The sequence below is a fragment of the Lynx rufus genome, unplaced genomic scaffold, assembly GCF_022079265.1.
Source record: "Lynx rufus isolate CCGP_SWC_20201006 ecotype Redwood Valley unplaced genomic scaffold, mLynRuf1.p SCAF_7, whole genome shotgun sequence".
In the NCBI taxonomy this organism is placed as follows: Eukaryota; Metazoa; Chordata; class Mammalia; order Carnivora; family Felidae; genus Lynx; species Lynx rufus.
The window spans coordinates 19532664-19546811 of record NW_025814889.1 but is presented as its reverse complement, the minus strand read 5'-3'; the positions used below and the strand labels follow the sequence as shown (position 1 = coordinate 19546811).

The 14148-nt window shown below is 45.3% G+C and overlaps 1 protein-coding gene across 1 annotated transcript in view; it reads left to right on the top strand.

Annotated features, from left to right (window-relative positions):
- LOC124502292 (LIM zinc-binding domain-containing Nebulette) overlaps window positions 1-14148 on the top strand; it is a 360748-nt gene that overhangs the window by 116990 nt on the left and 229610 nt on the right. The window contains exon 3 of the mRNA XM_047066887.1: window positions 10239-10323. Within this exon, the coding sequence (XP_046922843.1) occupies window positions 10239-10323 (85 nt within the window). The remainder of the gene's footprint in view (window positions 1-10238; window positions 10324-14148) is intronic.

Below are 14148 nucleotides of genomic sequence, written 5' to 3'. Positions count from 1 at the left end.
TTTTATGTGATCTACCCGCAGCTCTCATAAGCCTCCTTTCGGAAGAGCATTCCCCATTTACTTGCTCTAATTCACTCTTTTTTTTTTTTTTTATCATAAAATTGATGTTTTGCAACCAGAGCATTATGTGTGAGTTGTTTATGGAGGTGCTTACAGGGAAGATTAGCGGAAGAATTAAGAATGAGATGATGGCCGTGGAAGGAAATTTACGTACAGACATCGCGTCGGTGACACAGGAAGATAGCAAACGGTGCATTTAAACCCCAAGATCCTGAAGAATGTCTGGAGCAGACGTGTCTTTGGCTGATGTTGAATAGTGCTCATGGTAAACTAACAAATTTTCTAGTAGGTAGAAAATGCCCAGATGGACCCCAACATGTAAAAAAGATATCTTAAAGTGTCTCTACCCATTAACTGGTGATTCCCTGCGCAGTACTCAATCTGGAATATCAGCAGAAGTAACGTAAAATTGTTGATTTACTCAGGTTACCATCGGAGTCTGAAAACATTTCATGATAACTTTTTTTTTTTTACTTATACAGTTTTACACACCGGAAAAGGTAACCCCAGTAGGGTTGTTTTTGAGAATTATTAATTGAGAATTTCCTGGGAATGTTTTTCAAGGGAAAAACTTCCAGGTTTTCTCCTCTCATGTATTATTTTGCCTTATGGCTCTTTAACGAACCAAACCTTTCCAGTGCAATGATTGTGAATTTGAAGATACTCCCTGGGGAATGGAATCTACCCGAAGACTAGGAACGTGAGCACACACACGCTTTGCCTTGGAGAACGGAGTGAGGGAGCCCAGCCCCTGGCCTTTGGATGTCCAGGCTTTCTGAGATTTGGGCTCCAGCGGGGAAGGAAGATGGCCCCGGGAAACTCTCTGATGTGTCTGGCAAAGTGTGCTCAGGCGGGAAAAGCGTTTACAAAGGAGAGGGCGCTGCTGTTTTCCATTCTTGCTGTGGCAGCCTGGTGCTGGCTTCAGTTCCGATTTTCTAGGCATTGGAGGAGGCCTTCCTTAAACAAATCTGTTAGCATTTTAGTTTTTGGGAGAACACCGCGCAACTTAGATGTAAACGCACCAGTTCAGATTTCAGTCTGAAGCTGTTCCATCTCATCCACTGCCGGGGTCCCCTACCCCTTCAGGCGTCGGGGTGCTTTGGTCCGGCCTTCACAGCTGGGCCTGGTTCGTATGTCCTCGTGTGCTTCTTCCTGTTGGTCCTTTGCCATTAGAAAGCTCTCTGGGCAGAACGCGAAGCTCTTTAAAGGGGCCCCTGGCGCTCAACGCTTTTTCTTCCTGAAGGTGGCTAGCGCTTGTTTCTGATTGAGCAGGTGACGGTTGGTCCTGGTCTGGGTTACAGTCTTTCTCTCCTTCTTCCCCCTCTCCCCCTCTTCAGCTTGCCTGTTTGCTCCCAGTTTCATTCTGTTACCATTTCTCACTACGTCCGGGTTCAAATGCAAGCATCCTCAGGGAAGCTCCGACGGAGGGAGTAGGGGTCTATATGTAATAGAGTCCGTATCCCAACAGAGAGAGTTTTCCTTTCCTTTTCTGGTTCTGCTCACTCCCTGTGGCACACGTTGGCCTCTGCTTTTTCCTGCTCGTGGGAGCGCTTGGAGGCAGGCTGGGGGTCATCAGTACGCGCTGCTCAGTCCTGCCAGTAACTCACGGCTGAACGTGCCCTGAGACGTTTTTGATGGATGAGTGCTTAGGGGGGACCGGTTGTTGAGTCGGCAGAATGCCACCCCTGTGTGGAGACATCACCAATATTATCGTCACGAATTCCATACTCCCCATGTCTGATGCATTCACTGATTTTGTGTCTCCTTGCTTGACCTAGAAATAATTGGGAAAGGGATGTTGAAACCTCTCACCACGTTGGTGGGTATGCCAGTCTTCCCCCTATCGATTTTGCACCCTGTGTGTCCATGTGCGCTCCCCTCCCCCTTTCTCTCTAAATATACATGCTCACACACATGTTTTAAACAACTGATTGAGACCGATATTGGGTACGTTTATATTTAGGATGATACGTATATTTTTCGTGCATTGAACCTTTATCACTGTAGTGTTTCCAGTCTTAATAATGCCTTTATTTCTTTATAAAATGTTTATTTCTTTATTTTGAGAGAGAGAGAGAGAGAGAGAGAGCATGAGTGAGGGAGACGCAGGAAGAGAGGGAGAGAGAGAATCCCAAGCAGACTCCGTGCTCGGAGTGGAGCCCGACTCAGGGCTTGATCTCAGGGCTGTGAGATCACAACCTGGCCTGATATCAAGAGTCAGACACTTAACCAACTGAGCCACCCAGGTGCCCCAATAATGCCTTTACTTTTAAAGTGTATTTTGTCTCAAACGGATACAGCTCTTTTATAGGAGAGCTAAAAATAGGACTCTGGGTCTTTCAGCTGGTGTTTTTAACTCATTGATATTTTTGTGATTATTGAATTGTTTCTCCCAGTGGTCAAATGTGTATTTGTCTTGTTTCTTCTGTGCTTCTTTTCTTTCTGTTCTCTTTGTTTTTTATCTTATTGAGTTAGCATTTTAGTACTTTTTAAAAATTTGATTTTCCCTTTCCATAGGACTTGACTTTGTGTATGATTTTTCATTCTTTGTGATTACCCTTAAAGTATTATCACACTTAAGGACAGCCTAAAATCCAGTAAGATCCTGACCTTTCTTATGAAGAATGGAAGGACCTTGGAATGCTTTAATTCTCAGACTACCTTCTCAATCTGATTGTCCAGTATTTTTGCTTTTTCTTTTTTTAAGCTTTTTCCTTAAAAAAAAACCCAAACCCAAATAATAGACATCGTTACTATTCCACACAATGCGTAGGTGTGCACTTACCATTTTATTTGCTTTACTGTTCCCTTTTGCATTTCAGCTTGTTCTTCTGGAGTTATTTTCTCTCTTGCTGAAGTGCATCCTTTATAAATAAATTCACAGAAGATAATCTCTCTCAGATTTATTTTAAAATGTTTTATTTTTTGAAGATATTTTCAATGATATGAAAGAATGGAGTTGTTCCGATTTGGGAGAAATACTCAAAATTGTGTTTAAACTTTCTGTCATTTCCCCACCATCCAAAACCATTATGATCATGGTCCTTGGATCTTTGGTTAAGAGTGGAGCATGAAAAGATGGCCCAAAGCAAAGTCATTAGGTCCTGATCTAATTCAGAAAGGCAGGGCTGAAAAGCCAGCTTTTAATAACGGGAAGTCCGAACGTTGGACTTTTATTTTTAAACTTTTTTTAGAGAGAGAGAGAGTGTGAGCAGAGGAGAGGGGCAGATGGAGCGAGAGAATCTTAAGCAGCCTCCATGCTCAGTGCAGAGCCTGACGTGGGACTCGATCCCACGAAGGGTCATGACCTGAGCCAAAATCAAGAGTCAGGTGCTCAACTGATTGAGCCTCCCAGATGTCCCTGAACTTCGGCCTTTTAAATGTTCTTAAGAGATAAAATGGCTTTTTCTTAAAGTAGATAATATATTAAAAATGCTAATATCATTTTTCTTTCAGGAATGATGTGTTGTTAGGAACAACGAGTCGTATGTTGGGGGTCCCCAAGAATACCCCCAGGTTTGATGATTCTTGAACAGGTCTCTTAGGACTCAACACAGAGTTATACTCATGGCTATGATTTATTACAGTGAAAAGATACAAAGCAAAATTAGCAGAGGGAAAAGACGTATGGTGCCAAGGCCAGAGGACAGCAGAAACAAGCTTCCGGAGTCCTCTCCCAGAAGAGTCACACAGGATGCACTTAATTCCCCCACCAACAAGTTGTGACAACATGTGTCAAATATTGCCAACCAGCGCAGCTCATTAGAGACTTAGTTCCTAGGACTTTCACTGGCGGCCATTCACAGAGACACCTTTTGCCTAGTAGGTACTCAAATGCCAGACTCCCAGAAGGAAAGCAAATGTTGAGCATAAACCATACTGTTTGTACAAACAGCTTAGGCACAGTGTTATCCGTTAATGGTGGTGGGAACCGTCCCCAAATCCAAGTTCTTAGAAACCGGCCAAGGACCAACCTTGTAAGCTAGCTTTTCAAACAGAGCGCTCAGGCCTGCTGTGGTAACTCTTTCCTGCACAGGGCCCATAAGGAAATGATGATGTAATAACAAATTATTTTGACACCTGAATTCTGCTCTCACACTTTCTAGTTTGAGTGGCACTTTAACGTGGTCAAGTCAACAAAAAGCTACAGAGGGAAGAATTAAGTGCTCATGAGGGAGAAGGCTCAGACAGGAGTAATTGACCCGCCGCGTGGCCTAGGATTTGGGGGAAGTGTGTGTGTGTGTGTGTGGGGGAGGCGTTGTTTGACTTTGGCAGTGAAAACGAAGATACCACATTGGTTAGAAAGAGCTGGCAGTTTTAATATTAGTGGGCTCCTCTCATGTTAGAGATTTATATCTGTTATTTAGGGCTGTCCTGCCTCAGCAGTATTGACTTTCGGACAGGACATGCCTTTGTTGGGGTGCGGGTGCTGTTCTGTGCGTTGTGGGATGTTTCCCAGCACCCTACTCACTAGATGCCAACAGTATGCACTACCCCACCACCTGCCCTAAACCAAAGGCAGTCAAAAATGTCTCCCGACCTTGCCTGTTACCAAATGTCCTGTGCGAGAACCACTGTGTTAATGCACAATTTACAATAAATAAACTCATAAAGACCTTGACTTTGCATGTCTGAGTGGCTCACTGATATCTCACGCCTACAGTAGTTTACGTATGGGAAGGTCTTTTATGTCGTTCTGCCAGCAACCTCACGAGAGAACCAGGAGTATTTTATCCTTACTATATAGATGAAGGTGATGAGGTCCTGAGGTTAAGTCACTTTGCCGTGCAGAGCAAAGAGGAAGTACTACTACTTTATTGGGTGCTTACTGTGAGCTAAACATTGTTTGAAATGCTTTACAGGTGTTCATTTTGGACTAAGCTCAAGAAGTACCATCCTAGTGTTGATTTTATAGGTGAGGAAATTGAGGCCAGAGAGGTTAAGAAACCTGCCCGAAGGCACACAGCGAGCGGGCGGAAGATCCAGGTCCAAACTCAGGAAATCTGGCTTCAGGGGTCATGGCCCCCCCCCCCCCCCGGCTCTGGATGAAAAGCGAGGTCCTGGATGTTCACATTCTCCAGAGTGTTCCGTCTTCTAACCATGTCCGTGGTGGTTGCGATTTGCTTACACTGCTTTTCTCACTCTGACCAGCTCAGTGGTTTGCATATAACTTTCCCTCTGTTTGAATCAGCTAAATCTCTCCGAGATAAAAATTGGAAGTCTTCTTTCTAGAACCTAACTTTGCTGTTTCAGATGTTGTCTTCTGTTATTATCTTGATTCTTTCTCTTTTTATTTTGATTATAGCATTTCATGGAAATCTGGGTTTGTTGCAGCTGGCAGCCTAGTTTGATACATATACTTCATCCAATTCCTGTGTACTTCAGCTAAGAGACTTCTATTTATGATGCTTAAACATTCCACAGTATTCTCCAGATCTTTCCACAGGCTGTCAATGTATTATATGCCGTATTTACACAGTTACATTTCATTTTCCAGGAAATTTATTAATGTACCAATTCATCCACACCTTCTTTTGTATTTTTTTTTTTTTGTTAACTTTTTCCTGGTTCTCTTCGAACATCCATTCCTCATGGCTTCTATCTTATATACTGACCCCTAATAGGGACAAGGAGAAAATGTTCCTCCTGTAAGCCCTGGTGAAGAGATCTACTTTCATTAAGATTTCCATTCAAGACATTTATTTTCGGAAGACTTCCTACTACCACTTGAACATAGTATTTGGAAAGAGCTAGAAATAACTCTACAGTACCACCAATGAATTTGCAAATGCTTTGCTTTGCTATTCGTATGATCCCACGAGGGACCACTGGGCCCTCAATATATTTCTACATCTGTTTTTTTTTTTTTTTTTTTGTAGCTGTGGTGTTGGGTAGGGAAGAGTTGAGGTTCTGACTTCAGAGCAGAATATTGTTGGATTAGTGCAGGTGGATGTTACTACATAGACATGGTGTTGAGAAATCCATTATGTTACTCGTGATCCCTACTAGTTTCAAATAGAAATTCCTTCTTTCCCCCAGCATTTATTATTTTGGTTAGTAACTGTAAATTGGACTTTTTCTCCCAGGTCAAATTTTAGATAATTTCTGCCTGTTATGCACCTTTAGGCAAAGCTATGGTATATACGCATGAACCCACCATTAACAGAACCTTTGAGGACTGGAAAAAAAATGCAGAATATTGCCGATGTGTTTATAGTCCTCACTGTAATCGCACGGCACTTTAGGGTGGCTGCTTTGGCCACCTGGTCGGCATAGTGCGTCTTCTAAAACAACAACAAAACAGCAGAAACTTTTCAAAAAAAATTTTTTTTTCCTGTGTAACCCTTGACCAGATAAAACTCAGTATGGGATGCCAGAGTCAGGCTTGTAAAAGTGTCATTTTATTTATATGCATGTACTTAAATTTTTTTTAATGTTTATTCTTTTTCCTTTTTTTTTTTTTTTTTTTGAGAGTGAGAGAGAGACAAGAGTATGAGTTGGGGAGGGGCAGAGAGAGGGAGACACAGAATCCGAAGCAGGCGTTAGGCTCCGGAGCTGTCGGCACAGAGTCTGATGTGGGGCTCGGACCCACGAACCGCGAGATCATGACCTGAGCCGAAGTCAGAGGCTTAACCGACTGAGCCATGCAGGCACCTCTATACGCGTATACTTTAAAGCTCAGATCTGTCGCCTCTTCTCATTGTCAAGTCAAATGATAGAGAATAATTAGATTGTTTTTGGAAATGATACCCCAGAATGAGAGGTATGTGCGGCAAGGGAGGTTTCGTTATATCCAGATAGAGCTTGTTTTTAGAACTTGTTTAGATAGAACTTGTGTGGAGGAAATGCAGGTGCACACAGAGAAGCAGTAACGGGTTGTGCACCTGCCCCTCCAACAGTTCACTGTTCCACCTCAGGATGCTGTTTAATTTAAAATTCTGCTTAGTTTTAAAATTATATTTACCTAAAAGGTCCTGTTTGATTTTTAAAAAATGTCTATTCATTTATTTTGAGAGACTGAGTGGGGGAAGAGGCAGAGAGAGAGAGGAGACAGAGAATCCCAAACACGCAAGGCTCGAACTCACCAACCTAGAGATCATGGCCTGGGCCCAAACTAAGGGTCAGACGCTTAACCCACTGAGCCCACCCCCCGCCCCCACCCAGGCGCTGTTTGATTTTTAATTAAACATAAACAGGCAGGAGCAGGTTGTCCCCCAATGTCTGTCCCCAAACGGAGGTAACTGGTCCGTTAGACCAGCAGGGTCTCAGAGGGCTAAGACACATCCGAGGGTAGACTTTCATTACAGTTTTCAAAGTAGTTAAAATAGATATGTAAAATTTTTGAATTAAACATTGCGGAATCCCTGCAGATCTCTGTGAAACTTTATTCCACAGAATGTATTTCGGGAAAAAAAAAAAAAAGCACATGTGCTAAATTGTTATTTTAGCTTTAAATGATAGCAAGGCATAGTTGCTACATTTGGAAGTCCGGTGAGGTTCAGTTGTCCAAGACTGACGTACAAATATTCCAGAACATACCGAAATCATCTATCCAGCTTCCCCTGTGAGCAGCACTGTTCAGTAGTAATCCCCAAAGGGTGTGGATGACCCAAAGGCTGTGACTCCAGGGTGCGTAGAGGGAGGAAACCTTGTGGGCTATGCCCTCTTCCCTTGAAAAGAATACTTTTTTAAAAAAGTTTATTTATTTATTTTGAGAGAGAGAGAAAAAGAGAGAGAGAGAGAAAGAGAATCCCAAGTAGTCTCCACACTGTCTACACAGAGCCGGTGGCAGGGCTTGATCTCACGACCCTGGGATCACGACCTGAGCCGAAATCAAGAGTCAGACGCTTAACCAAATGAGCCACCCAGGCGCCCTCGTACTCTAGTTTTGACCAACATTCGAAACAGACTTGACTGTCTAGGTTCGTGGTCTGGGTTAGAAGGTGGAAACCAGAAGCGAAGGAGACCGTACGAGGCTGACTGCTGTGTGGGAAAAGTGATCTCTTGATGGCCAGAAGTCCTTCGCGCACCATGATTTCCTATGATCGAGGCCACCCCAACCTTGGTAGACTTTGAAAGCACTAGCGCTTTGCATCGTGCTCTGTTAATGTCTCTGTCTACAAGGAGAGTAGGTACAGTGCCGTATAAATAGTGGGGCGGAAAGGACTTTTGAGAAACCACAGGAAGAGACGCAGGGTGGACATCACTAATGAGAGGGGCCAGGGAGGAGGCTCTTGGAGGGACAGCTCTGAGCACCACAGCTTTGGTGGTGATCGAGTCACAGCAGCTAGTGATACACGCCCCCCTCCCCCCGTGCCAGCCAAGTGTGGGCGGGGGGGGGGGGGCAGCCACGAATCAGGGTTTGTACCCTTACCCACACAGAGGGAGCAGAGGCCCCTCACTTCACCTCTAGGAGGACCTGTGTGTTTGCATATGTGTGACCATCTACTACGTAACATGGTGAAGCTTTCCTGTAGCTTGATCGCGTACTCTGGTCATATGGCCGATTGTTACTTCCCCCTCTCTCCTACCTTTCTTTCCTTCTTCCTTCTTTTCTTCCTTCCACAAATATTTACACATATTATCGAAGTCATATTAGGAGCCGGATGCCGGTAGGTGCTGAACGTGCTCTGACAAGGGGCAAGACAGCCTGTTCTCGCTACCACGGAACTTGCCTTGTACTGCGAGCTGGAGACATGTCCGTGGGAGCGTACAGATGAATGGGATGAGAATTACGATGGGAAGGACTCCTGGAAGCAGTGACGTGTAGGACGAGACCTAGGTGATGAAGAAGTGTCAGCCAGAGAAGCAGGGCGTGAGGAGGGAGGAGTATTCTGGTCCAGGAGAGCGGCGTGTGGCGAAGAGGTGGGAAAGAGAAGGGTGAGCTCCATGGGTGGAACGTGGCGAGTGAGCAGGAAGACTTCAGAGGGCGATCGTGGAACCTCAGAAGACAGGAGACTGGACTTTATTCTCAGATCAATGGGGAGACGTTGAGCGGTTTCACTCAGAGGAGTAATGTAATCATACGGGCATTTTAGAATGTTTGCTTTGGCACCCTGGCTCAGAAGGGCAAGACTGGCAAGCGTTCTGTTTCCCTGAAAGGAAATTGTGGCCTATCGGGAAAATTGCAGTGCAGATGGGAAGATGTAAACATATCTGGGGCGTATGTAGGAGATAGAATCAACGGACTTGGTGACTGATTGACTGCGTGAGGAGGCAAGATTATCTCCTAGTTTCTGGCTTGGCCAACTGGGCACTTCTAAATGAAAGAGTGGATAAGAGGGAGGTGCTTGTCTTGGAGGTGGGGTGGGGTGTCGGACAGCTGAGTTTCAGACTGGTTGAGTTTATGGTGGCTGTGGAACATACACAAGAGGAAATGCCAGGGGGTCTGAGATCTAGGACAGAACGCTGGGCTAGATTTGGGAGTAATCGGCATACACGTAGCGATTACTCACGGCTGTGAGTCACTGAGATCACCCAGGTGATCACCCAGATGTAGATCACCCTGAGAAGAACCCCGAAGGGGGAAGGGCAAACCGAGAGGAACCCACAGGAGACAGAGAAGAAACAACCAGAGGGGGAGAAGCCAGTCCGGCAGTGTGCGGTGACATAGAAACCAAGAGAGAGGACATTTCCAGATGGAGCGGTGGTGAAGCAAGAGGAAGACAGAAAGATGGCTGCTGCATGTGTCCACAGGGAAGTCCTTAGAACTTTGAGCAGAGAAGCTTCTGGAAGCAGGAGGTAGAAGCCCGAATGTGTGGTGCTGAGGAGAGAGTTGGAGAGGAGATGAGCAGGGACAGTGAGTTGAGGCCTCTCGGTAAGGAAGTTTGGCCGAAGGAGAGAAGAGAGTCTAGCTCCACAGGCTAGAATAGCGTGTGGTTAGAGGGAGAGGTAATAAAAGATAGGAGAGCCTCGAGCATGCCTGGGTGCTGATGGGAGGCAGCCAACAGAGTCGAGAAGTCGAGGTTGAGATTTCAGGGCGTGGTGGGTAACTGGTGATAGAGGGTCATGAGAATGGAGGAGGGACCCAGAATAACGATACGGAGATGGCCTTCGCCAAGGGGAGAGAGACGCCTCTTTCCACTGTGATGGGAGGGAAGGATAAAGCAACCGGGTGTCAAAGCATTGCTTTGCAACATAAGATTTTAATTATGTTCTTTTAAAATATTTCTCCACAGGCACTACCCAAAGCAGTCCTTCACCACGGTGGCAGATACACCTGAAAATCTTCGCCTGAAACAGCAGAGTGAATTGCAGAGTCAGGTAACTTCTCGAAAGCCTATTTTTGTTGCACTGGTACCAAATATTAGTCCCAAGGCCACTCTTCTGAGGTTTCGCCATTGTTCTGTTTATGCCCGGTCACCGGCTGGTGTGGAGGCTGAAGGCAGGCCTGGGAGGGCATTCTCGGTGAAAGCGCTGAAAACATCTGTTTTATTCCTGGTCTTGGATCATCCTGACGTTCCCGGTTCTGTTATTCACATGGGACTAGGGCAACTAAATGAGTTCTGGTCAGAGTAAGTGTTTCCCAACAATATTGATTTATTTGGTCCTAAATATTTAAAAACATTTTATAAATAGCTTTTCCACACCGCATATGTAGGGGAAAGAAGAGGTGTTAACTTGACCCAGTTGCAGTGCGTGTGGGGCTAACACCCTGTCTGTGTATCTCACACCAGCCACTAGCTTTGTTTTCATCCTGTCACGTTATTCCCATTTCTTTCATATGTCACACTGACAGCATGAACAAAGATTAGAACACCACAGTTGGCTCCCACTCAACCATTTTGGATGCAGACTTGCCTTCAATATGGTGAAGTACGCTGGTTAAGACTGGGGATTTAAATTCGGTACTTTCTGCAGGGACACCCCATCTCTGAGGGAACACAGGGCGCTCTCTTTCAGAGAAGTTGTCTTGCCTGCCACACTGTGGGAAGATGGGGAACAGCTACAGTGCAGCCCTTTGGTCAACCATGTAGTAAGACAACATCAAGGAGCCGAGGGAGGCGGCAGGGAGCGAAGGCTGAGTCTGGCCCCTCCCTGCTGTGGTTCATTGGTTGGGACATTGGGCCAGCCACTCTGATTCTCTGTGCTTATGTAAAGTGAGACCCGCTATCCGTCTGTCTTATCTTGTCTACCCGTCTTGGGTGGCTGCAGGTATCCAACAGGTCGTGAGGTGCGAAAGCATTTTCAAAGTTGACAGATTATGTGACCGTGAAGGCTTACTGTTTTTATGACGGTCCCCGAAAATCCTCGAGATGAAAAAAAAAGAAGCACAGAATTTGCAAAGGAAAGAGGTACCTGGCTGATACGCTTTGAAAATGCCAGTTGTGGCCATTCTAAATGACAGAGGTCGGCTCTCGGTGGTAGCAGATCTCATTATCTCTGTGCAGGTTTATGGGACCACGGGGGCGATTGTGGTTCCCTCCACCCTCTTTCTGTGGGTCTTGGGACCACTTCTCAGTCCATTTAGTTGGGGGAGATAGAACTCAAAGTAGAGTTTGCTGTCGGCTAGCAGCACCATGAAGACTTGGTTGGCAGTTAGTTTTTGGTTCTGTAAAATGCTAATTCTTGTGTGCTAAGCCATTAGTTCAAAAAATTGAGTGCTGGCCAAAGAGAGGCAGTGTCGCCGAGCCGGCAAGAACACCCCTGCTCGTTCACACTGTGGAGGGTGCCAGGACTTGGCTGTGGTCTGTGCAGATCCAATATGCCTTTCTTCTCATCAAGTTAGGATTAATTAGATAATTCTGGAGGAGTACTTCGAGCACATTGGAAAACAGAACTAAATCAAGCAATCAAATATTTGTTTCCTGCCTATTACATGTCCTTGTTCTGTGCAAAAGAATTCATAATTAGTTAATCTTCCCTTCACAGAGCTCACAGGGTATGTGAGGAAACAGGACTAATAAACCACACCCCCCCTTCCCCCCGACACCAACCCCACCAGAATGGCTATCTTTAATTTACAGTAAGGATTCCAAAAGGGAGGGATGAGTACCGGTTGGATTGGTCTCTAGTTCCCGCCAGAGGTGGGATTGGAGTGGACCCTTGAAGGTTGAGAAAGGATCGGATATGAACACCTGTCTGCTTCCTTGGAAGGCACACCGCTCCCTGTGGGTTCAGTTAGTGGTGATAGGTGCCTGAGCCGGGCCCGGGAACAAGCATTTACTGTTTTCCTGCCATGTGCCTGGTTCTGGAAATGCAAAGAAAAGGAGCTCACTGTTTTACGAAAGGCTGGTTTTATTCTCTGTCACGGAGCAACCTGCAAGCTTCAGAAGGTGCTGATAGGGTGGTGGCACAGGGCTGATAGAGGAAGGCACAAAGCACCGTGGGGTCTCAAAACAGTGGGCGGGTGAAGGCATCCGATTGTCTTTAAGATTTTGTTCCAGTGTCATCGCCGGAAAGAAATGTAGGACTTCATTGGGCCGACCGTGTGGGGAAATTCAACTCGGTTCAAGAAACACGTACTGACTCTGCACTATTGCAATGAACCGTGCGGGGCATTGGGGATGTGAAAGCCTCCTCCTCATCGTCAGCCTTGCTCTATATTCTGGGCACAGAATTTTACATGTGTTGTTCCATTTGGTCTCAAACAGCCCCACGGAACAGGTATTTATGATTACTATCCCTGTTTAGATGAAGCACTCAACCCTTAAAGAGTCAGATAACTTGTCCTTGCAAACTTGGTAAGGAGTTGAACTTGGAATAGACCTACATTTTGTGAGCCCTCGTTATCCACCCTCTTAACCAGTGTTCTGGTCCTTTGGCTCAGAGGGCACTCAGAAAAGGAGATCCGCGAGCAAATGGTTGCAGTACAAGGTTGTAGTTCAGCTTATGCAAAGGAACTTTTGCTGAGTGCAAAAGTCACGCAAAGGAAGAAATCCTCCTCCTCTTCTTTATTAGCAGCTGTATTTTTCTGGGTGACAGATGCAAATACTTCTGTAAGAGCATTTCTGCTTTTGCAAAGGCATAGAAAGGGATCTTCCCAAATGGTAACATTCATGAATGGCAGTTGATTTAATTTTAGCATTTTAAATAGTTTGCTTCTGTGGCACAGCGTTACCTTAGTGTTTGGACATCAAGAATTCTGAACAGCTCAACCGTTTGGATGGAAAATTGACTTTTAGTATTTTATTTACTTGTTTATAGTCATTTGCGATACTAAATGAGTTAAGCCTGTGCCAAATCTCAAGTTTGAAATCCTCTCTTAGAATTGTTTGGTTAAAACTAGTTCTTTTGGGGGTGCCTGGGTGGCTGTCGGTTAAGCATCCAACTTTGGCTCAGGTCATGATCTCATGGTCCATGAGTTTGAACCCCGCATCGGGCTCTGTGCTGACAGCTCAGAGCCTGGAGCCTGCTTCAGATTCTGTGTCTCCCTCTCTCTCTGCCCCTTCCCCGCTCATGCTTTGTCTCTCTCTGTCTCAAAAATAAATAAACATTAAAAAAAAAAACTAGTTCTTTTGTTTCAGTTCATTATCTTACCAAATGGGCCAAAATGGAGGAAAAACAAAAACGAAATTTTGGTTGAACCTAAACAGTTATTTATAGAGACACATTGTGATCTTCTCCCTTTTCTTCCTTCATCTTTTTGGTTCTTAGTTTCTGAGAGGGTTGTAGACACTTCCAACATCTTTTTTTTTTTCCTCCCCTGAGTGTCAAACCCTCTCAAGCTTTTTTGGGGGGATCTGTATTAGGTGTCAGATTGTCATAATAAAATGATGAGAAATATTGGAGAATAAACAAGCAAACCGTGAGTTAGCTTTTCAGAGCTGGTGGTGGCACTGCTTTCCAGGCTTTCTCCAGCTGGCATACCACTGGAGCCTCGGACGGGCAGACACTGGCTGTGGTGGACAGGGGGACAGGGACTGCCCTGGAGACAGGCAGTTGAGTTGGTGGGGAGGGAGAGGGGGAAGGACTTCCACTGTCACTTAACTCCCTTTTCATCACAGATCACAGGGTGGATGGCTTCAAAGAAAGAGCGTACATAGTGGTTCGACGCCCCCAGTGGCCCCTTCTACAAGGAGCAAAAGTCAAACTCTACTTGCAGTGGTATTAGTAACGTTACTAATAGTAATAACTATTAGTTGTTAG